Raw genomic sequence first — 24,791 nt, forward strand, 5'->3', positions numbered from 1 at the left:
GGAATAAGGCTCTCATTTCTGACAGGCTCCCAGGTGATTCTAATGCTGCTAGTCCATGGACACACCTTGAACAGCAGGACATTAGGATACATCATTATCGTATAGCTAACTCAGAGGAGGTTGTATTAGTTATCTATTGCTATGTAACAAATTATCCCCAAATTTAGTGGCTTAAAGCAACAAAGTTTATTATCAGTCATTTCTGTGGGTTAGGAATCTGGGAATGACTTAGCAGGATCCTCTGTTCTTGGTTTCTCAGAAGGCTGCAGTCAGGACGCTGGCTGGGTCTCCAGTAGGGAAGGATATGCTTCCAAGCTCACTCACGTGTTTGTTTTCATGATTCAGGCTGTTGGATTGAGTAGGCTGTTGCATTGAGGTTCTTAGTTCTTTGCTGTGTTTGACTGGAGACTTTTCTCAGTTCTTTGCCACCTGGACGTCTTCATAGGACCTCTAACAAATGGCATCTTCGTTTATATCAGAGCAAGCAATGAAAAGATCCAGAGAGAGAGTCCAAGACAGAAGTCTCAAATTTTGTAATGTAATCTTTGAAGTGACATCCTGTTATTTTTGCCATATTCTGTTCATTAGGAGCAAGTTACTAGGGTCAGCCCACACCCAAGGGGAGGAGATTACAGGAGGGTATGCATAACCAGGAGGTGGGAGTCATGGGGGAGCTGCTTGCCACAGCAGTACAAATTGCTTTTTTTTAAATGTGAAGTGGGATTAGAATTCTCCTTATTATGTAAGCGATTGTAAACATTAAGCCCTGTTTGAGTAAAATAAATTCTTTTTACCACTTTTCAAAAGTGTAAACTATTATGACCAGTGAACTAGGAATTTAAAACTTATAAATTTGGAATTTATTTTATTGACTATGTGAGCTCAGTATACTTCATTTCTTAATATATGTAGTAGGATAACCTGATCATTGGTGTCAAGGTTGAGTAAAGGCATTTCTCTAAAGAATCTTTTTTTAAAACAAAACAGAACAAAAACCTTTTAAGTGATAAACCTCTCAATAAAATTATTATAGGGATTCTAAATAAGAGATATAATACATAAAGTAAGTGAATATATTGCAAGTTCAGTATATGTAAAATATTGTGGGCATTCTGAAATGGTTCCTGAGTTTGTTTTAGTAAGTAAGGAGGCAAACAGGTAACCATAATACAAAATACAAAGAAATATTATAATGCTGTCAGGCAGTAAAATGCTGTCTGATCACAGAGGAGGAGATGATTAATTGTTACCTAGTAGATTTGGGGAAATTTTATGGAAAAGTTTGCCTTTTAATGTGCTTTGAACCTGTACTGCAGGTTTCCGGTAGGTAAAGAAGGTATAGAAGAGCAACATAAGCCAAAGAGCAAAAGTACATTCGCATGCAGTTTGTGGGGAATAGGCAGATTCTCTATGGATGAGGAATGTAGGAGAGCAAGGTAGAAAAGCGGAGTTATCCAGGGCCGGCCTGCAGCTCACTCGGGAGAGTGCGGTGCTGATAACACCAAGGCCACAGGTTTGGATCCTATATAGGGATGGCCGGTTTCCTCACTGGCTGAGCGTGGTGCTGACAACAACAAGCCAAGGGTTAAGATCCCTTTACCGGTCATCTTTTAAAAAAAAAAAAAAAGTAGAGTCATCCACGATATGAAGGGTGGTGACTGTCATGCTAAGTGGTTTGGACTTAAATTTTGAAGGTAATCAGTGAAAGTTTTTCAACAGGAATATCATGGAGTTTTTCTGTACTTGTGACAGCGTGAATGATAGAACAATGTGTTATCTTAAATAATATCTGAATTCCTTGCCAAAAGAATGTTACAGTCAGTAGAACTATACAAATGGAGATAATTTCAATGATGATGTGAGGTAATCCATTATGTTCTTTTCTGTCTTATCCAACCTAAAATTGCATCATGATATGATTAGTTCTAGAAATTCATCTTTTCCTCGATCCATATAACAACATGCTTAATTCTCTATTTACTTGCCTGGACTCTCCATCTTTTTCTTTTGCTGCTCACCTTTTAAACTTTAGTGTTCACTATTTTGTCTTTTTTGTTGTTTTGTTGTTTTCTTGGATAATCCCATCCATTCCCATGGCTTGATATACCATCTGTATTCTAGTGACTCCCAGATCTCTCTGCTCAAGTCCAAACTAACTTTGCAACTAATTATTAGATCTAGAAGCATCTCAAATTCAGTATATTCAAAATGGAACTTTATTTCTCTCTCTTCTAGGATCTGTTGGGATTCTAAGCTAGAAATCTGAGTCATCTTGGATATTTTGTTCTTTGCAATGCCTAATTATTTGAATGTTAAATTTGAGATGAATTTAGAGGTGATCCTGATGAACTTCCTTATTTTATAACCAGGAAAATAAGAGCCAGATAGGTGAAGTTAATTGACCCTGATCTGCAAAGCCTGTCAAAGCCAGAGTTAGAATCTAGAAAATACAGTATCTAGTAGCTCCTGTGAATACCCAGGAATTGCTTTTTTATTCTGTCCATTTCTTTCCTGTCTGCCTTGTCCTAGTTCAGAACTTCATTTCTCATCAAATGGAGCTATGACGTAAATTGAAGAATCAGTATGGAGGATTGGAATCAGATGTTCTTAGACCCAGATGTATGATTTGGTGAAGTTCAGCCTCTCTGAGCTTCATTTCACTTCAGTTTTTGTGAATAGTGAACTTTATAATATAGTAAATTATATGACGTACTAAATAAAAGCCACACATCTTAGTATGGTTTTCATGGTCCTCCCAAGTTTGGCCTCTACCTGTCTGCAATTTTTTTTCCTTCTTTACTCTCTGATCTACCCCCACTAGACTACTTGCTATTCCAGTGTATTATAAATAGATCTTGCTTATTTTGTTTCTTCTATAATGCATTTCCTGATTCTCTGTAGCTCAGAAGCACCTCTGAAGCATTTCCTGCTTTTGTACACCCATTTTATGTTTCTATAGCATTTTGGTTTTTGTCTTTATACAGTACATATCACAGTTATGTACAGGTTTGCTTCTCCCGCTAGGGAAGGTGTGAGCTCTCCAAGGTCAAGGTCTGTAGTTGTGTAGTCATTTGTTGGGTTGTTTACCTACTTATCCCCTGCCCTCCAGCATCGTTATAGCAGGAATCTCAAGGTTCATCCTACATTCAACCACAGCTGAATGGTCCAGGGTATGGCAAAGACCATCAGTCTCTTCCCCTGAAATAAGTGTGTGTGTGTTTGTGGATGGGGTGTGTGAGTGTGTGTTTGAGAGAGTAAGAAAGAGAGAGGGGGAGAGGGAGGGAGGGGAAGAAGAGATAGTACCTTTTTAAATGATCGACTTTCTTTTTCATTTTAATGCATAATTTCATTTCATTTTCTTTAATGGTGACATGTGGATGGATATTTAAATTCCTAATTTTTTGTTATAAATACAGCTACAGTGAAAATCCTGGTAAACACCTTTTTGCTTGCTTGTCTGATTTCTTCCTGAGGCTAAATGTCTAGTCAAATTGTTGCAGCAGTGAGCATGCACATTAAAATTTTTTTTTTTTTTTGTCTTTTGTCTTTTTTTTCGGTGTCTGGCAACGGATCGCAACCCTCAGTGTTGCCCCCGTACCGGACCGGGGACCGGCAACGGGATCGCAACCCTCGGTGTTGCTCCCGCGCCTCGCTCAGCCAGTGAGCGGGAACCGGTCTGTATGTGGGATCCGAACCCTCGGGCGGGAGCGCCGCCGTGCTTCCCAAGCGGCGCACTATCCAGTGCGCCCCTGGGCCGGCCCCCACATTAAAATTTTTGATGCATATTTCCAGTTGGTCTTTCAAAAGGGTCATAACAATATATTCTGCCCACAAACAGTTTTTTCCATTTCAGTTTTTACTTTGGCCAGCACTGAGCAATATCTTTTTTAATCTTCACTCTGATGAAAAACAATATTTCATTATAATTTGTATTTATTAGGAATTGGAGGTCTTTCCTATTGGCCTCTAATTCTTTTGTCATATAAATTAAGACTTATTATTTCTACTGTATATTTGTTAGGTAAGTAAATTTGCTAAGCAATAATAACAGCTGTGTTATGGAGTGTGTAACACCCCAAAAAGATCCAGCACTTAACTATTTTACCAGACAGTTCTAACTAAACATCTGTTGAAATATTCTACATTAGTTGCAATTGAGTAATTGACTTTTTAAGAATAGCACTGTTATTACTAATGGTAACAAACACCAAGACTATTTACTATGTGCTGTATACTGTTTTAAGAATTCTATGTTTATTAACTCATTTAATACTCATGACAACTCTGTGAGGTTAATACTGTTATAACCATTTCTCTTTTACAGGTGAGGGCATTTAGATACAATTTACTTTGCCCAAGGTCACAGAACTAGTAAGTAGAATAGTTAGAATTTAAACCTAGCTAGTCTAGTTCCAGAGTCTGTGCTCTTGACCATTACACTATACAAACATAAAATAGAGGATCAACAGAGAAAAAAAAAGTTTTTTTAAAAAAGTCTAATAAAATTGACATACCTCTGCCACAAGGTTCTTATTGGTCAAGAACAGAAGGAAAAGGCATAGATAAGCAATATTAGAAACACAAAGGGGATGACAAGTTTAGATACTGCAAAGAGGATGTTACAATCTTTATGAAGGATATTTTACACTTTTACTAAGTTGTATTCAAAAACGTTGATGAAATCAACAATAGGAAAATATAACTTTGCAAAACTAAAGGAAAAGTAGAAAATGTAAACAATCCCCGTGCGGCCAGTGGCTCACTCAGGAGAGTGCAGTGCTGATAACACCAAGGCTATGGGTTCGGATCCCATATAGGGATGGCCAGTTCGCTCACTGGCTGAGCGTGGTGCTGACAACACCAAGCCAAGGGTTAAGATCCCCTTACTGGTCATCTTTATGTGGGATTTAAAAAAAAAGAAAGAAAGAAAGAAAATGTAAACAATCCTGTAATAACTGAAGAAACTGAATCAATAGTGAAACAATCCTCTTTCCCCAAGAAAGCATCAAAGCCATATGGTTTTTTAGCTGAGTTTTGCCCAGCAGTGACAGAACAAAGAGTTTCAGTCTTAAACAAACTCCCCAAATTATTTAATGATCTAACCTAATTTTGATACCAAAATTTGACAGACTGTGTGAAAATGGAAGATCACAGACCAGTCTTATTCATAGATCTAGATGTAAAAATCCCAAATAAAATATTAGGAAGCAGAATTCAACAGTGCATATACAAGGTGATACATATCATTCCCTGACTGAATTATCCCAGGAATGTGAGGTTGATTTAATAGTAGGAAATAAATATAATTTGTCATTACAGACTAAAAGAGAAAAATTATTATGATCATCTCTATGGATGCAGAAAAGGCAGTGTTAAAATTCAACATCTGTTCATAATAAATTAGTAACCTAGGAACAGAAAGAAAGAAATCTCAATGTAATAAAGGATCTCTATAGAAAACCCTGTAACATACATCATATATAACACAAATGTTACACCCATTGTCATCGCTTCTGTTCATTATTTTATTGGAAGTCTTAAATAGTACAGTAATGAAAGAAATTTAAAAAATAAATATAAGGGAAAAAACAAAGCTGTTGTTTATAGATGGTATATTATGTATATATAAAATCCACTAGTCAAATTATTAGAATTAATAATTTAACAGGGTTACTTAATATAAAGTCAGTATTCCTAAAACTCAGCTGCATTTCTGTGTATTAGCAATAGTCAGAAAAATGAGAAAATTGAAAAAAGTGTTTATAATAGTATTAAATAGGAGTAACTAACAAAAAATATGCATGATCTTTATAGAGACATAAAGAAGACTCAAGTAATTGGAGAGAGATACCATATGGAAAGATGTCAGTTCTTCCCTAATAAATCTATAAATTCACTGCTGTTCCAATCAGTTCTAATAGGGTTTTGGGGGAGAGGTGTGGAAGAGTGGAGAACTGGTACATTCACAAGCTGATTGTAAAATTTATATGGAAGTGCAGAGAGCTAAGAACTGCCAAGACTCTTTTGAAGGTGAATAGGATGGGGAGACTAGCCTTATTATAAATAGTAAGATTTAACATAAAGTTAGGATAATCAGGACAGGCTAGTATTAGCACAGGAATAGATGAGTAGACCAGTGGAGTAGAATAGAGATCCCCCAAACAAATTAATGCATATATGGACACTTGGTTATAGAGGTAGAAAGTATGTTTCTTTTCAAAATTTGTAAGGTAGACACATAGCCTTCTTTTCTAATATAATCGTTTAAAGCTAAGTATTTCTTTATAACTACTGCTTTAGTTGCATGCCATAAGTTGTATTTTATATTTCATTATCATTCATTCTAAATACTTTCTAATTTTCGTTACTATTTCTTATTTGAGCCATAGGTTATTAAGAAATGTTTTTATCAGTTTTAAATGAATGGAATTTTTTCAGTTAATTTTTTGCTGTTCTTTCTAACCTAATAGCATTGTAATGTTGTTTGTGATATTGTATTAGTTATCTATTACTGTGTAACAAATTACCACTAAAATTAGTGGCTTAAGACATTTATTATTTTCAGTTTCTATAGTTCACAATTTTGAGGGGCAGCTTAGTTTGGTGGATCTGGTTCAGATTCTCTCCTGAAGTTGCAGTCAAGATGTTGGCTCAGGCTGCAGTCATCTGAAAGGAAAGTGAGTGGCTGGGGGAATCTTGCTTCCAAGATGGCTTACTCACATGGCCATAGACAGGATGCCTTACTTCCTTGCCATAATGTCTTTTATGACCTAGACTCAAAAGGCATGCTCCATTGTTTCCACAGTATCCTCTTGGTTACACAAGCTAGCCTTAATCAGTATTGGAGGGGACTCTATAAGGGTGTGAATGTCAGAAGGCTGGGATAATTTGGTCATCTTGGTGGCTGGCTATGTCAGTTATTGATCCTTTGAAATTTATGAAAGCTTCCTTTACAGACTAGCACATAGTTGGTCTTCATAAATAGTGTAGTAGAGAATGTGCATTCTCTAGTTGTTGGTTATCATGTTCTTAGTCTGTTGGGTTGTTTGTTAATCATGTTCATTTCTTTTACTTGCATATACTTACTGATATTTTTAATCTTTTTGGGTTATTGATTATCAGGAGAGATGGCTTAAAATCTCTGATTAATGAGGGTGAATTTGTTAATTTTTTCTTATAGTTATGCTAATTTTTTGCTTTGAGATTATGTTATTAGGTATACAGGTTGAGTCTTTTTGGAGAATTGAACCATTTATCATTAAATAGTAATACTTTTTGCCCTAACGTTATTTGCCTAATATCAAGTTTCCTTTGGTTAGTTTATCTTTTATTTGCACCATGTCCGTGATTTTTTGTTTGTCTCTCATAAGCAGCATATGTCCATATTGGTTTTTAAATTTCAGTTTATAATAATCGGAGAATCTTGACAGGACATTTTTGTTTATTAGAATTACTGACACATTTCAGTTTATTTCTACCATCTTATTTTGTACTTTTTGTTCTGCTTTTCCTAGTTCTCTCCTGTATTAGTCTATGCAGGCTGCCATAACAAAATAACACAGACTGGATGGCTTAAACAACTGAAATCTATTTTCTCATAGTTCTGGAGGATGGAAGTTCATTATCAAGGTGCTGTCAGGGTTGGTTTCTCATGAGGCTTCTCTCCTTGTCCTGCAGATGGCTGCCTTCTTGCTGTATCCTCACATGGCCTTTTCTTTGTGCCCTCATGCTCCTAGTGTCTCTCTCTCTTCTTACAAGTACACCAGTCCTTTTGGACTAGGGCCCCACCCTTATGACCTTACTTAACCTTAATTACCTCCTTAACGACTCAGTCTCCAAATGGAGTCACTTTGGAGGGAAGGGCTTGAACATGTGAATTTGGAGCGGGGAACTCAGACACAATTCAGTTTAAAACATCTCCCTACCCCTCTTCCCTCCTTCTCTTTGCCTTCTTTTGAATTGGTCCCCTTCACCCCTCCACACTTCATTCCATTATTATTCCTTTATTACTTTGGTAATGTTTATCCTTTATCTTTTTTTTAAACACTACAAATTATATATTTCATTATTATTTTACATAGTCTCTCTTCATTTAAATTTACTCTCATATTTACCAGTATCATTGTTTACCATTGTTTATGCATTTAGAATTTCCTTACTGAGGGTCGTTTGACAGTAAACCCTCTCGATATTAATTTGAAGGTTACTTTTATTTCACCCTTGCTCTTAAAGGATAATTTAATTGTGTATATAGATTGCTAGACTCATTATTGAGAAATCAACGATTAGTATATTTGCCTTGCTCTTAGTAGTAATCTTTCTTTTGACAGTGCCTGAAAAATTTCAGCCATTGTGTTTTTGAATATTATCTTTCCTATTTTTTTCTATCATCTGGAACCATAGTTAGATTATATTAAACCTTTTCTGTATCTTCCTTGTTTCTCTCTCTCTCTTTTTTTTTTTTCTAAAAGATGACCAGTAAGGGTATCTTAACCCTTGACTTGGTGTTGTCAGCACCACACTCTCTTAAGTGAGCTAACAGGCCATCCCTCTATAGGGATCCAAACCTGTGGCCTTGGTGTTATCAGCACCACACTCTCCCAAGTGAGCCACGGGCCAGCCCTTCTTCCTTGTCTCTTAACCTTTCTTTTATATTTTCCCATCTTTTATCTTTCTGGACTACATTCTATATAAGTTTTTAAAATTCATTTTCTGGTTCATTCATTTCTTCCTCAGTTGTATCTAATATATGTTATTTACTCTGTCCATTGAGTTTCTAATTTTAGTTATTTTATTTTTCATTTTTAGTAGTTCCCTTTGGTTCTTCTTTGGAACGTTTGTTTTTAATAGTGTCTTGATCCTTGATTATATTCAAACTTATCTTTTAATTTTGAAAAATATTTCGTATTATCTGATTATCATAATTCCAATATCTGAATCTTTTAGCGATGCAGTTCTTGCTGCTGTTGGTTCTTGCTTTATTTCTTGTCCTTCTTTTTTTTTTTTTTAAAGATGACCGGTAAGGGGATCTTAACCCTCGACTTGGTGTTGTCAGCACCACGCTCAGCCAGTGAGCGAACCGGCCATCCCTGTATGGGATCCGAACCCGTGGCCTTGGTGTTATCAGCACCGCACTCTACCGAGTGAGCCACGGGCCGGCCCAATTTCTTGTCCTTCTTGTCCTGTGAGGCATCAAAGTGAAGGGTCGGGTTCATCATATTTTGGCAGATACCTACAGGGCTAAAGCCAACTTCAGATATATTAGAATTCCTGCTTTCACTGTCCACTATTTTTGATTATTCAGTTTTCTACAAGCCCAATGATGCAGTTAAAACAATTTTTTTTTTCAGTAGGGAGGTCCATTATGTTATGTAGTCCACCATATAGCTATGAACAGAAGTACAATTTAGTTTCCAGACCATATAACCAGATGTATTATCAGAAGTCTTAAGACCTATGGGCCGGCCTGTGGCTCACTCGGTAGAGTGCGGTGCTGATAACACGAAGGCCACGGGTTTGGATCCCATATAGGGATGGCCGGTTTGCTCACTGGATGAGCATGGTGCTGACAACACCAAGTCAAGGGTTAAGATCCCCTTACTGGTCATCTTTTTAAAAAAAAAAAGAAGTCTTAAGACCTAGGTAAACAAGCTGATTAGAAGCTGTATCAATAGATCAAAAATAATGAAAAAATTAAAGGAAGTCATATTATGAATAGTCAAATGAGTCAGAAGTTTAAAAGCAGCCAGAGTATTTACTGTGTAGGAATTTGCCCTCTTGCTATATTGTAAACATTTTCCTTGAGGGCAGGAACCATGTCTTCATTTTTGTGTCTATAGTATGTAGTATTAGACCACACAGTGGGGCTCAATTAATGTGTGTGTATATATATATATGATTTAGTAGAATGTAAGAGTAGGTACTGTGGGATTCCTACATGGGGTAGAGGGAAAAGTCTGGTTTTTCACAATAATAGACATAACAGTCTGTCCTGCATTTCAAGGACCGACATAATCTGTTTTCCTTTAAAGTATTAGCTCTATGTTTCCAGCCAAATTCTAGTTATTGTACAGTGTGTGGTCTACTTATCTAATTTTCCACGATTAAAATTCTTATTCTTGGGCTGGCCTTTTAGCTCACTTAGGAGAGCCTGGTGCTGACAACACCAAAGTCAAGGGTTTGGATCCTCATACTGACTGGCCAGCTGCTGAGGGCCAGGGGAAAGTCTCATTCTTTATTCCTTTTACTGAAGCAGTTTTAGAAAATGATACTGGGTAAAAATTATTTATGTACATAAAATATCTGCGGAAAAAGTATACCTATACAATAGAATATTTTTAAAAATTGCCTTGGTAATTTTTCAAGTGGAAGGATTTTGCGGGGGGTATTGGAAGTAGGGGAGGAGGTTGGAGGTTAGTGTAAATTTTATTTTAGTGTTGGAAAGTTTGGATATGTCCTTTCCAAAATGCATCGTTAGATTTTATTGTTGACTTATATCAGTTATTTTCTACTTTTAGAACTATTATTGTGTTTACTGTTGTATTTACAGTGGTACATAAAAAGTAACTGTCTACTATACTAGTTATTTACAGATATGGGATAGGAATAGAGGTGATGTGGTAAAATTAAAGCTCTAAGTTTGGAAGTCATTAGCATATATTCTGAAAGGGGAATCTTGGAAAATTATGGTGTAATGGAAGTCAAGAAAGATAAGTTTAAGTGTGAATGGCCAACAGTGTCGGATGTTACAGAACACTTGAAAATGATTGGCTAAGAAGAAGTCATTGAGACAAATAGCAGCCAAAGGATTAGGATTCAGAAAATGTAATCAGTGGTATGCTGATAAATGTTTAACAGCTGGCTGGGGGCGGGGGGTATAGAGCTTTTGGAGATTTCCATGGTATAAATATTTCCATCATGGCCAATTTCAAGCTACCAACATCTCGTCATTAAATATGGGGTTAAGAAGAGATGTTTACAATCACCAGTATACCAAACTCATGTAATTCAGTAAGAAAAAGAAAACCCAGTAGAAAAATGGGCAAGAGTATGAACAGGAAGTTCACACAGGAGGAAATACAAATGGTCAATGAACATGTGGAAAGATGTTCATCTTACTAGTGAATCAGGAACATACAAGTTAAACAACAACAAAAAATGCTGGGTTTTATCCATTAAAATGCAAAATTCTTAAATGTTTCATAATATCAAGTTAGGTGAGGACACAGAGAAGTATTGATAGTTTGACGTAATTGCTAGACTCCTAAATTAGTAAATTAGTATGTCCATTCTTGAAGACGCCCTGGCAGAAATTACTAGACTTAGAAATGTACATGTTCTTTGACCTAGCATTCATACACAAGAAGATGTGTGTAAGGATATTCATATAGTATTGTTTGTAATAAAAGTTGGAGAACAATATGTCCAGCATTGTACAGTTTGTGTCAGTGCTCAAAAGGGACTTGGTCTTGTATGTAATTTTTAAATGTGTGTATTATTCATATAATTTATCTGATTTTTTTTTATTTATTATTTTTTTTAAAAGATGACCGGTAAGGTGATCTTAATCCTTGACTTGGTGTTGTCAGTACCACGCTCTCACGAGTGAGCTAACCAGCCATCCCTATATAGGGATCCAAACCCGTGTCCTTGATGTTATCAGCATCACACTCTCCCAAGTGAGCCACGGGCCAGCCCCTAACCTGATTATTTTTGAATGTTCAGAGAAAGGAAGGAATTATAGAGGTAAGAGCTAGAGAGTGGGAAAGGATACAGTTAAGAGTATAGGTAGAGTTTGATAAAGAAAAAGAAATCATCTTGTAATAAAAAATAAAAGTCTAAATATAGAAATTGTAATATATTGGGACAATTGTCAAGCTATCACCACAAGTTAGGTTGGGAGGGAAGGCACTTGTAGGTGATTGTCTTCATAAAAATCAACAGACCACTTTGCTTAAATGTCTGAGATATAGACAGAAGGAGACACATTCAAGTAGGTTTGGGAATATATGTGGAGTTTTTTTTTTTTTTTTTTTTTTTAATTTATGAAGCCCCTCTTGAGTGAGTGCCTCAAAAGGACAGTATTTTTCTTCTGATCTGTGGAAAACAGGTAAGTTATACTTACTTCCATTAAACGTTGGAATTGAATTTGGCACCTTTACAGTACTTTGCTGATCAGTAGCTGTTATTTAGAGGTGATAATCCCCAAAAGAAGGCAAGATGGTAAGGTCCATATCAAATATAAAGTGGTAATAGCACCCAGCTAGCTGATATAGGTGCCGATTAGATTTTTTCTTCCTATCAGATATGCCGTGGTTACTACTCTCAAAAGACAGGTATAAAAATTTTGGTTTGATATTTGTCTCTTCAGGATTTCAAAATTATCAAAGTTAGACATGATGGTTTGGTTTCGTTTTGGTTTTATGTTTTAGATGTTAACATTTAAGTCTTACATCTACTTTTCTAAATTTTCATAATGCCCAGCTGAAACATTGTAACTGGGATTTTAGCTGGAAAACGTTTAATTAAAATTTTTGCCTAGTTGAGTGCAGTTTTAATCAGTTAATTCTTTGTAATTCAGTGGTTCTAAACTATTGAAAAGGTAGACAATGTGAGAAGCTCTTTTAAAATGTACAGGGCAAGTACATAAAAAACATTTCAGGAATAGTGAACATTGCCTCTTCCAATCTGTTCTTTACATCTTCTGTTAAGATAAATCTTTTTAAAGTTCAGCTCTCAGTATATTCTTCATTTCTTTGAGACATTCAGTGGTTCTCTACCACGTAAGTTGAGAAGCCTTAGTGTTCGAAAGGCAAAATAGTAAATGAGAAAATGCACATTTCCTGTTTCCATTACACAAAAGATCTATGTTTTTTATAGGTGAGTTTAGTTTAAAACAGTACTTCTAAAACTCATTATTTGTGTTCTATCATCTAAGCATAATAATATGGAGGCAGAGTTTTTAAGAGAATTAGTTAGAAATGAGTTCCTTTTTGGTGTACACTCTAAAACATAGATTAGCAAAAACATAGTTTTATCTTGTTACTGATAGTTCATGAACAGACCCAGTGAAAGGAAGTGCTGCCATGGTAACATAAACCAGACTGTTATTTGAGACCATACTCAAAATACTTTACTGCCCTGAAACTGCAAGTTTTCAATACCAGTTCTTCCAATTTGCTATTTCAAAGAAATAGCAGTTCTACCGTGATCAAAACAATTTGCAATCCTTTCACAATAGAATTTGAAAAGTAGACTTTAACTAAACAGTTTCTAGGAGTGTAATCTCAGGAATACCAAGGTAGAACATGATTAGAATTATTAAAATAGTTGTCTTGGTCAGTGTATGAAAAATAATTCATGCATATCTTTTCTGTATGAAATTGAATTGGCTTTGGGTCAAAGGATGTTGTGGGTGTTAACATTTTAAAGTTTTATTTTTCTGTCATCAAAACATTTATCATTTGGGTTAGGTGACTGAACATATATCTAATTTAAGAATTTTCAGGGTGGCCGGTTAGCTCAGTAGGTTGGAGCATGGTGTTACTGAACACCGAGGTCAAGGGTTTGGATCCCTGTACTGGCCAGCCACCAAAAAAAAAAAAAAAGTTGTTTCATCACTTAATCTAAAAATACATTTGTAAAACTTGACTTTCTTGACAAAAAAACCAAAAATGTCAAATACTTGTTTAGTATAGTTTTTGTGATATCTTGCTGCTGAACACCAGAAAAAGCTTCACCTGATAATCTGGAACATTTTTCTATTTGACAGTGTGATGTGACACCCATGGTTTTTCTTTTTCCTATATATTTACATTGCTAGGATGTTAAAAACTGCCTTACACTCAATTGCTATATCTTTCCACAGATAAGAGATTTTTTCCTCTTCTAAATCTATTTTATCCCTTGTTCTTTACTACCTTACTTTTGTCTTTTATTCGGAATTAATTGATTTTTATTCTTACTGTTGATCTTTTTTTAAACTCCCTCATCTCTTGGGAATAAATGAGTAGAAATATACTGCTATTGAACCAACATTCAATCAACCCTTACTATATGCCAATTTCAGAATAACCCCTTAGTATTGACTTATATTGCAGCTCTGTGTCACTTGCATATAAATTGCCTTATTTGAATATCATCGCAACTCAATGAGGTGGCCTGGATTGGTGTTTTGTTTTTTTTTTTCTTTTTTTTTGGCTGGGTCGGGGGAGGTGGAGTACAGCTGGCTGGTACAGGGATACAAACCCTTGACCTTGGTGTTATCAGCAACGTGCTCTGCTGAGTTAGCCAACTGGCCAGCTGCTGGTGTTTTACTTTGTGGGTAAAATGTGAGTGAGAGGACTGACTCTCAGAGATGAAATGATTTGTCCAGTATCATATAGCCAATCAGTAAGCAGTGATTGAGACCTCAACTTTTAAACCTGTGGAGCAGTATTCTTTTATTATGCTATAAAAATTATGACACGATATTTGGAGATAATAGAGCCTCAACAATAGACAAATATTACCTTGAAAAAAAGAGTTTGGGAAATTTAAGGACTCTGGAGATCATCACATTAAATTTTCAGCAATCATAATAGCTTATATTATATAGGATTTCATACAAGCAAAAAGGAAAGAGAGAACAGGAAACAAGTAAATTTTATTGTCTAAATAATTGTTAATGTAGTCGTACAGTGTAATTCAAATTTTAAGAAATGATTTTTGAAATAGAAAAGGCGTAATATAAAACCAGAAATTAATAAGTTAGACCTCACCAATCTTGTGTGTTAGAGGTAGTTTTGTACATCCCATGGTGACTTTTAATCACTGCAGTGCGTGCATAGCAAGCTCATTTCAACCTTTGTACTCATAAGGTACTAGAAGTTCCCCCCACATGTTAATTAAAAACATTCAGATGCTAATTGTGTATGTACTGAAGTCCCAGGTTATTAATTCTTGTGTATTTTATTCTAGGTTAATGGAAAAGGTTCCTTATGGTGTGTTGATCCAGAATATAAACCCAATCTTATGCAGGCACTGAAGAAGCAGCCTTTTTCCTCAGCATTAACGTTGTATACCCCACCTGCATCTCCACAAAGGTAAGGATCTTCTGTATAACGGTCAGCAGTGATTCATAAGATTTTGTTGTGTGAGATGGAGAAATTTTTTTGTTTTTGTTTATTGTATGATGTATGTTTATTGTATGGTGTATTGTATGATGTATTTTATGATGTATGTTTATTGTATGATGTATTGGAATAAGGTGTTTTTACTTGTGGTCTAATTTGGGTTTCTAATAAACAGGAAATTGGATAGTTGAGAATATAAATTCTGGAAAATGTAGTCAGTACTGAATATATTACACTTAAACTCTAAAGGAATTTACAATATGATTTCAGTTACAAAAAAGGTTAAATCATTTTGTCTGCAATACTAATGCTGACCTAAAGACATGGGAAATTAAAAGTATACTTAAAGTTTTAAAATAAGATTCATGGTTTGTTGTAACATTTTTGTATACATATTTAGGTTTCTTTTTCTATTGTGTGTTTTTCTCACAGTACTTTTAATATTTAAAAGTTATGTTCAAATCTAAAATTGTAAAATGTTAGGAAAGTAAAATAATGCTTTGAGGATTTTTTGTTCATTTTATTTTTTCTGATTAATGTAATGTATTTCCTTATCCTTTTCCTTGGCTTTTGTTTTCAAACCCAGTGATTCCTGTTGATCTTCTATCTTTCTCATTATCTAAGTTAAGTCTGAAAACGGTGTTACCTCATTAAACCTGATTTTGTTTTCTTTTCATAAAGAAACCTTCAGAGTCTTAAAAAATTCTGTTATGTTCATTCATTTGAGTTGTCTATAATGGCTATCTTGATTTTTGAAAAATTTAAAAGCTTTTAAATAAAATAATAAATGGACATTTTCAAACGTATGCAAAAAAGTAGGGAGAAAGTTATAATGAACTCCCAGCTGCAACAGATATCAACATTTTATATTGTGGTTAATTTGAATTCTTAAAGTATTACTAGATAATTTGTAGAGGAGTGATTGTAGCTGAAATACAGTAAAAAAACTAGTAAGGCTAAAGTTGAAGTGTCAGTAATATATATACCCATTGCGATTTTAAGTTTGTTTACCATATTTGTAGGTTAGATGGATCATTGTAAAAAGAACTACTGAGTGGTTAATGATACCTACAAAAGAAGTTAGCAGAGTTTGCATCCTCATTTGGGAGTTGATATCTTTTTTATTACTTGATGTTGGTGCTTATGAAGTGTTCTAGTTAAATAATAATTTAGAAACTAATGGTAAGTTCTGTTGATATTCACTTATGTATTTTATTTAGCTTTGCTATTTTTTTAAGCATTAAATGGGAGAATTGGCACTTTTCTTGGTAAGCCATCACAAGTACATTTTACTGTGCCTTTGATATGTTGCATTTCATATGTATATTTTTTAGCCTTATCATAAGTTTAGATGTTAAACTAAGGTGATTTTGTGGTTAAAAAAATACAGATAAAACAATGACAGCATGAAGAAGGTTATGATCTTTGACTTTAAAACCTTAATATAAAATTAAACATTTTCTTCTTTTTGAACATCCAGTACAGAACTGAATAGTAACTGCTATTGTTCTAGGCATTTTAACTGTATCATTCTGATTTAATTATCACAACAACCCTATGTGGGGAATTTTAATTATTCCTATTTTACAGACAAAGAAACCAAGAGATTAATTATTTTGCCTAAGAATGATCAAATAGTTAAGATTTGATCTTGGCTCTTCTTTCTGCTTTGGCACTCTTCTTTTTTTTTTATTTTTTTAAATTTTTTTTAAAGGATGACCGGTAAGGGGATCTCAACCCTTGGCCTGGTGTTGTTAGCACCACGCTCAGCCAGTGAGCAAACCAGCCATCCCTATATAGGATCCGAACCCGTGACCTTGGTGTTATCAGCACTGTACTCTACCGAGTGAGCCACAGGCCGGTTTGGCGCTCTTCTTAAACTGAGTAGTATTAGCAAAGAAAACAAAGTAAAATTAGTTTGTGTTTTTTATGGTACAAGTTAGCTTATATTTGTCACTAAGTTCTCTAAAAAGTGAAATAAAGATTTTTATGAGCACATTTGTCTTTTCTCTTTATTTTTCAGTGGTTCTTTACCACCTCACTACTTAAGCTCTGTACTCAAGCAGAACCAGGTGCGAACCCTCAAAGGTATGTGTTTTTAAATCAGGATTTTACATCATAAAAACTTAGGTCAAAGTGCAGGATTTTTTTTTTTTAATTTTTTTCTAATTATAAAAATATTGTATATTCATTGTAGAAGATTTGGGAAATAAAAACATTTATAAAAGAGAAGGTAAAAGTCACCCTTTATTAACGTTTTGATATGGTTTCTTTTTTTTTTTTAATGACATATATGAGTAGACACGTTTGCATGCACACATACATACACTAACACATATTTTCCCTCCAAATACTAGACTTACACTGTATATACAGTTTTGTTTTTTTTTGCAGCTGGCCGGTAATGGATATACGGTTTTATGTCCCTTTTTTCATGTTCTTTTATGTGTTTTTTCTTAAAAATAGGATTCAATTTTTTAGTAGTATCATCAGTAGAGTTATCTTTTCACGTCTATATTAGACTGGAAATAGGGGTTGGCAAACTATGGCCTATGGCCATACCTGGCCTGCCACTTGTTTTTGTGTGGCTTGTGAGCTAAGGATGGTTTTACATTTGTAAAATGGTTGGGAAAAAAAAATAACAATAATACTTCAACACATGAAAATTTGCTACAACAGCAGAGTTAAGTATTTGTGACAGAGACCTATATCCTTAGGTTTGACTCTTGGCCTGCAAAGCCTGAAAAGGTTACTTTCTGACCCGTTACTGAAGAAGTTTGCCATCCTCTGGATTAGAATATATTTCAGAATATTTCTTTTATAGGTTGTTTAAGAGAGAAGAACTTTAAGAAAGCAATAAGTTGACTTTTATATTAGAAGTATGTTAAAATAAGTTTTTCTAGCATTGTTGCTTTGCAGTCTAGAGACATTTCCATGACCTTTAAAAACAGAAATTCTCAGACTAAAGCCTTTCTGTTTATCAGAGACATTTTGGCTGTTTGGAACTCTAGTAAGCTGAGCCTCAGAAGCAGTGTGCTGATATCTGTAAAAATAAGGGAGAGAAAGTCTGAAAAAGCTTTAGAAAACTCTGCAAAAAAGTTATGTGACTAGAGAGTACATTTCAGACAATGTTCTATCTTAACATAAGGCAAGGATCTGTTTTCCTGTTACCTGCATGGGTTAATGTGTTTTCTCTTTACATTTAGTTATTGCTGAAACTCCTTTATCTTTTTATTATCTCAGTAAGTTCTGACCTTATTCTTTCAAGCTCAGTTCATATACACATTTTGAGAACATTTTCTTAGCGGATTCTTGGATTTACTTAAAGTTTCTTCTTGTTCTTGTTCCATTTCATCCAAATTCTGTTTCTGCCTTTGGAGAGCAGACATTCCCACCATGGTTTTTCATAATTAGAGCACAGTGCTTCTCCTTTTTTTTTTGATGACATTATGCATCATCTCTTCAGTGTTACTGTCACCTTATTTTCCTCCATCACTATACTCATTAGTCTCAGGCTTATTCTTGTAGTAATAATTAACTTGGTGGGGATGATGGTTGGTATTCTAGGTTAAAACAAATGTAGGTTCTGTCCTAGAATACAAAATTCTCATGAGTTTTAAGGAGAAAAACATAAGACCTCACAAAAACTTAAGAAAATTTATATTTGTTTTTGTTTGTTTGTTTGTTTGTTTTAAAGATAACCGGTAAGGGGATCTTAACCCTTGACTTGGTGTTGTCAGCACCACGCTCAACCAGTGAGTGAACCGGCCATCCCTATATGGGATCCGAACCTATCAGCACCACACTCTCCCAAGTGAGCCACGGGCCGGCCCCAAGAAAATTTATATTTGAATCTGGTTGCTTTAGGGCATATATATAGACTTCTGAAGAAATTGGCTCTTTATTCTCTTTACATTATTTCTAGGGAGAAGTTTGAAAAACACCAAGTGTATTGAACATTCATCACAAGTAATTACTGAGCACCTACATTGTGCCAGGCACTGTAGTAGGTGCTTTGGAATATGCAGAAATTAAAAACCCAGGCCCTGCTCTCAGAAACATAACAGTTTAACTGAAGAAAGTTGACTGGAATTATGCCTGGGTACATTGGGGGAGAAAAGGTAGTGAGTGGCAAATTAAGCTTAAGGGTAGAGCAGGAAAGGCAGGAAAGGCCTTTTTTTTTTTTTTTTTGGACCAGTAATGGGATCTCAACCCTTGGCTTGGTGTTGTCAGCACCACGCTCAGCCAGTGAGCGAACCGGCCATCCCTATATAGGATCCGAACCCATGGCCCTGGTTTATCAGCACCACACTCTCCTGAGTGAGCCACAAGCCGGCCCAGGAAAGGCCTCTTAAAGAAGAAAGTGTGTTGGGCTGAGCCCGTGGCGCACACGGGAGAGTGCGGCACTGGGAGTGCAGCAGTGCTCCCGCCGCGGGCTCGGATCCTATATAGGGATGGCCGGTGCACTCACTGGCTGAGTGCAGTGCGGCTGGTCTCAAAAAAAAAAAAAAAGAAAGTGTGATGCTTGAGCTGGGCCTCAAAAGTTGGGAGGATACTTTCCCTCCAAGAGTACAGGTTTGGTGGAGGGTAGGGAGACCTGGCAGAAAGAATCATAGTAATAGAGAAAGTTGCCTGGCAGTTGCTGGGAATCTGTCTAGCAGGTTGATGAGTATGACTGAAGCCTAGGGGTATAGAAGAAGACCAGGTAGATATGGTCATTTAGCATGGGTGAGGCAAATGAAGCAGAAGTTTAAGAAGAACTTATTTAGCATAACGACTTTGAACTTCCTCCTCTGTCTATAACATTAGTAAGCATTGAGTTGCTTACTATGATGCTTTGCATGCATTATCTCAATTAATCGTTAAAACAACCCTATGAGGTATTGTTCCCCCTCTTTTACAAATAGGAAACTGAAATTGGGGAGACTAAGTATCTTTCTGAAGGTCATACAACTAGTAAATGGCATAGAAGTATTCAGATCCAGGAATTCTAATTTCAGTGCCTGACTCCTACCAGATAGGAGACACTGGGAAAGCTGCTGAAAAGCTTTAAGTAATGAGGTGACATTTTCAGTTTTGTTTTTTATAAAGATCATTAGGTATCATTGTTGAGCTCCAGTATTTAAGCTTATATATTCATCTGTCACTTCATAGAATCATCTTTACTATTACATTGAGCTACCTTTAGATGCATAAGAGTAATAGGAGAGATTAGGCCTAGGAACTTCAGAAACCACTATCAGCCAAACAGGTGTAGCAGTTTGTTTAAATTATAGTTGTCTTTCTTGCTTAACTTACAGTGACTAATTTTATGTACCAACATCTATGTTACAGCATTGTATAACAGGTAGCAGGAGACATGGGACTTTCATACTGAGAGAGCAAAACAGAACTTTTTTGGTCAATACTTTGGTTTGGTGTGGGTTTGGAGTAAGTTCATCTGTTTAAAAATATTACTGATCTGTGCTTGGCACTGTTTTAGGTACTGTATACTAGGTGCTTTGTGTACATGAGTGAACAAAGCAGACAAAAATGGAACTCACATTCCAGTTAGTAAATTTTAGTATTTATATTAAAGCACAAACAAATATAAAATTTAGGCAGTTGATGGTGACGTTAGGGGCTAACTGCAAGTCTAAGTTCAAATTTAAGTTTGCAAATTAGCATAATTTGTATCTTACTGAAGTGAAAGTAAGCCAGTGAGCAAGACAGCTTAAAGTATTGGTAGTTTATTGAAATTGCTCTCCTACTTCAAAGAATTTTAAGAGACAGCTTCTCCTTTTGGGTGATTTATGAATGTGTATGTTAGCTTTGATAGACGGTATAAATCCTTTTATAGTTACTACTAAGCTTTTTTTTTTTTTAAAAGATGACCGGTAAGGGGATCTTAACCCTTGACTTGGTGTTGTCAGCACCACGCTCACCCATTGAGCAAACCGGCCATCCCTATATGGGATCCGAACCCCGGGCCTTGGTGTTATGAGCACCGTACTCTCCCAAGTGAGCCACAGGCCGGCCCACTACTAAGCTTTATAACCATTTAAATTTCTCTTCTTCAGTTCTCATATCATTCTTTAAGTAAACAGACTTAGAATCAGGCAACAGAATTGTGTTTGTCTTATAACCTTCACTTTCACATGACTAAAATCAGGTGTCTTTTAATTTTTTTCTCAGTTATTGTTAATTTTCCAGCATCAAGGCTAAGGAAATGTAAACCAGGAGGTACAAATTAAAAGTTTTGATAGAGCTTTATTTGAACCAGTAATGAAATCAGTAGCATGTTTTGAACTACCGGATTTTGGTTCCTTGTGAAGTGGATATGTTAAGATAATATAGCTAACAGTGTTTTTTTGTTTTAGTTCTTGTTTTAAAACACAGCCACCTTTAAAATAGCATAAAGTACTTCATTAATGAAAAAATATTATTATGACGTGTTTTCAAATAAGACAATAAACAAGTGAGTGTTCAATTTAAATTTAATACCAAAACTGATTGGGTACTATAAATAAAGATTGTTTGTAAATTCTACCCAGAGAATTTTTTTTGCTTTTGTGCCAAGAGGTCAATATTGTAAGTTGGGGCTGGCCTGTGGCTCACTCCAGGAGAGTGCAATACTGATAACACCAAGGCCATGGGTTCAGATCCCTATATAGGAATAGCTGGTTAGCTCACTCTCTGAGCATGGTGCTGACACCACCAAGTAAAGGGTTAAGATCCCCTTACTGGTCATCTTTAAAAAAAAAAAAAAAAAAAAAGTTTATGGTCAAGCTGGAGAGAAAACAAGTCAATGTCTTCATGGCTTTATTATCTACAATAACTTTATAATTAGATATTGCAAGTATATTGGAAAACTTTGTGGTAATAAAAATTTCCAGCTTTGAGATACAAATGGGATTATTCTTGATTACCATAGTGTTTTGAGTCATTTCTCTATTGCTTGTTTTTAATGTTGAAGTTAAACTTTTTTTCAAAGTTAATTGGCAAGGCATTGCAGGAAGCATGCTTATAAATGTTTTAAACAAATCAGATATAGGTAACAATTTTTTGCAAAGAAGTATTTGGTTTCACAAAGTTAATTTCATGTAGGAGAGTTCAAATTAACTTGGCTATAATAAATTCTCTACAAGAATTAAATTTAAGGAGCATTTTTCCTATCATTCTACTGTTATAAAAATGATACCTAATTTTGTTTTCATTTTAAAAAATTCGGAAACTAAGAAATGGTGTTCATGGTTTCTTATGTTGTCAAGATAAGCCTCTTAATCAGTTAGTTAGGTATTATGTTTTAGAAATATGTTCCTTGAACTGTAATGGAAATTTGTAATAGGAAGTCAAGTTAGAGATTTTATAGGTGCTTCATTTATAAGATTATAAATTTCTGGTAATTGGCTTCTCATTATAAAGCATTTCCGTGTTAGATTCTCTCCCTCTCCATCAACTCCATTTTTTATAAAATTGGAAACAAGGTACATCCTCTTTGATTAAAAGAAAAATTATTTTATGGAGCAGAAATCTCTCTGTTAGGGCTCTTGCATAATACCATGCCAGTTGTGCCTTGGGCAAGGACACATGGCTGAGGCAGTGAGTGGGCTCTGAAATCCAGCTGTGTTCTTCTGTGTGAATAGGGAAGCATTCACCTGAAGAATTGCCTTTTTTCCAGTTCACACAGAGACACAATATGGGCTAGTGGCTGTGCCTTCTTTCTTCAGAGACACGTTAGAATACTGAACTCTGTTAAATTGTCTCAGGTATCACTCTAAAAGACAGGAATTGGAGAGGTTTTTGTTTTCCTAGCCCCTTGGCTATGACATGTGGGGCGTCATTCATGCAAATCCTTTGTATTTGCTGTTCTTTCTGCCTGAGATGCTTTTCTCTCAGATGTCATCTTTTTCACCTCCCTGAGGTCTTCTTGCCCAACCCGTACCTTCTCCATGAGGCATTCTTGACCTCTGTATTTAAAACAACACCCTCTATCTCCCTTCCCTCTTAATTTTCCTCCCTAGTGCTTATCAATATCTGATATGCTGTGTTTTAATTATTTCTTTGCGTTCTGAGAGGTTAGGGATTTTCCTATTTTGTTTTCTGTTGTATTTCCATAGCCTGGAACAATGTCAGGTGCTTAGTATTAACAGATGATGATAGAGCATTAATTGAAGGCATGAATTCTGGAAATAGACTGCTGAGGTTTAAATCCCACCTCCATATCTAGAAACCTCTCTGTTTTCTCATCTTTAAAGTGGAAATATTAATAGTACTCACATCATAAAGTTGTAAGGATTATATCTGTTAATAAGTGATTAGAACATAACAAGTCCACTGAAAGTAGTCAATGTTAGTTATTAATTTGGTGATAATCAGCTTAATCTAAGGAAAAGAGGGCAAAGGTATAATATTCTTTACACGTTTATCAAGGGCCTACTATTATTCCAGGCAATATGGTAACATAGAGGATAAGACACGGTTCCTACCCTAAACAAACTGACAGTCTAATTGGGATGACATTAATGTAGACACCCTGTCATTTCATAAAGTCACATTTTATTTGAGGGGAAAAAAGGTATAGTATTGTGTGCCCTCTCATAGCAGCCATCTTCTGATTTACGTAAGCCTGTTTATTGAAGTCATAGCAATGACCTTTTCTACCTTAAGAGAGTTTATGGTCAAGCTGGAGAGAAAACAAGTCAATGTCTTCATGGCTTTATTATCTACAATAACTTTATAATTAGATATTGCAAGTATATTGCAAAACTTTGTGGTAATAAAAATTTCCAGCTTTGAGATACAAATGGGATGCTTTATATCTGAGTTTTATTTTAAATTCTTTCTTTATAAGCTAAAATTTATAAATACCTTCTAACTTTTCCTTCGTACTTCAGATTACACAATTTTACTTTTCTTTAGTTACTGAGACTAATACATCCCCAAGATGAAGAACTTATAGTAGTAGTACATAAGTAGATGTGAGAGGCATGACTATCCATAGTAGTAGAACCTGCTGATGCTTTTTAAAGCCCATTTTTATTATGAAATATGCATAATTATGTTTGACCTTGTGAACATTATATAAATCTGTAGTACTTGTAGGCTTGTGTATTACTAAAAACATTACTAATATTTTTGCTACTGCAGTAATTACTCATTTAGCATTTATTGATTCACATGACCTATTCTGTCCAATTACATATATTTTTATCTCCTGCAACTGGCATGTTAATGTAGTACTTCATAACTGTAGATATACATAGGTAAGGATGTTATTCAAGGTAAAAATGCTAAAAAGTAGTAATGCTGTACATTCTTAGTTAATTTAGTCAGTTTAAGGGCAAACCTTATTGAAGTGGAGTTCAAGTTTTCAACTTCATTGTGAAAAATTAAGAGAACTTTTATTATCTCTAGTACCTCTCCATTCTCTTTTATACAACACTGTTCACAAAACTGTTCCATAATTTTAAATGAACAAAAGCACATTGCAAAACAATATGTAGTATAATTTGTTTAATGTGTTTATGCTTTCTTTCTTTTTCTTTCTTTCTTTCCTTTCTTTCCTTTCTTTCTTTCTTTCTTTCCTTTCTTTCTTTCTTTCTTTCCTTCTTTCTTTCTTTCTTTCTTTCTTTCTTTCTTTCTTTCTTTCTTTCTTTCTTTCTTTCTTTCTTTCTTTCTTTCTTTCTTTCTTTCTTT

At 35.1% G+C, this 24,791-nt stretch overlaps 1 protein-coding gene across 2 annotated transcripts in view; it reads left to right on the plus strand.

The window, feature by feature from the left end:
• The window catches only part of FOXN2 (forkhead box N2), a 65,309-nt gene that overhangs the window by 36,710 nt on the left and 3,808 nt on the right, over positions 1-24,791 (plus strand). For both annotated transcript variants that reach the window (XM_008586215.1, XM_008586214.1), the window contains exons 3-4: positions 14,959-15,083; positions 17,137-17,201. In XM_008586215.1, the coding sequence (XP_008584437.1) occupies positions 14,959-15,083; positions 17,137-17,201 (190 nt within the window). The remainder of the gene's footprint in view (positions 1-14,958; positions 15,084-17,136; positions 17,202-24,791) is intronic.

Source organism: Galeopterus variegatus, unplaced genomic scaffold (genome assembly GCF_000696425.1).
Source record: "Galeopterus variegatus unplaced genomic scaffold, G_variegatus-3.0.2 Scaffold3882, whole genome shotgun sequence".
Lineage (NCBI taxonomy): Eukaryota > Metazoa > Chordata > Mammalia > Dermoptera > Cynocephalidae > Galeopterus > Galeopterus variegatus.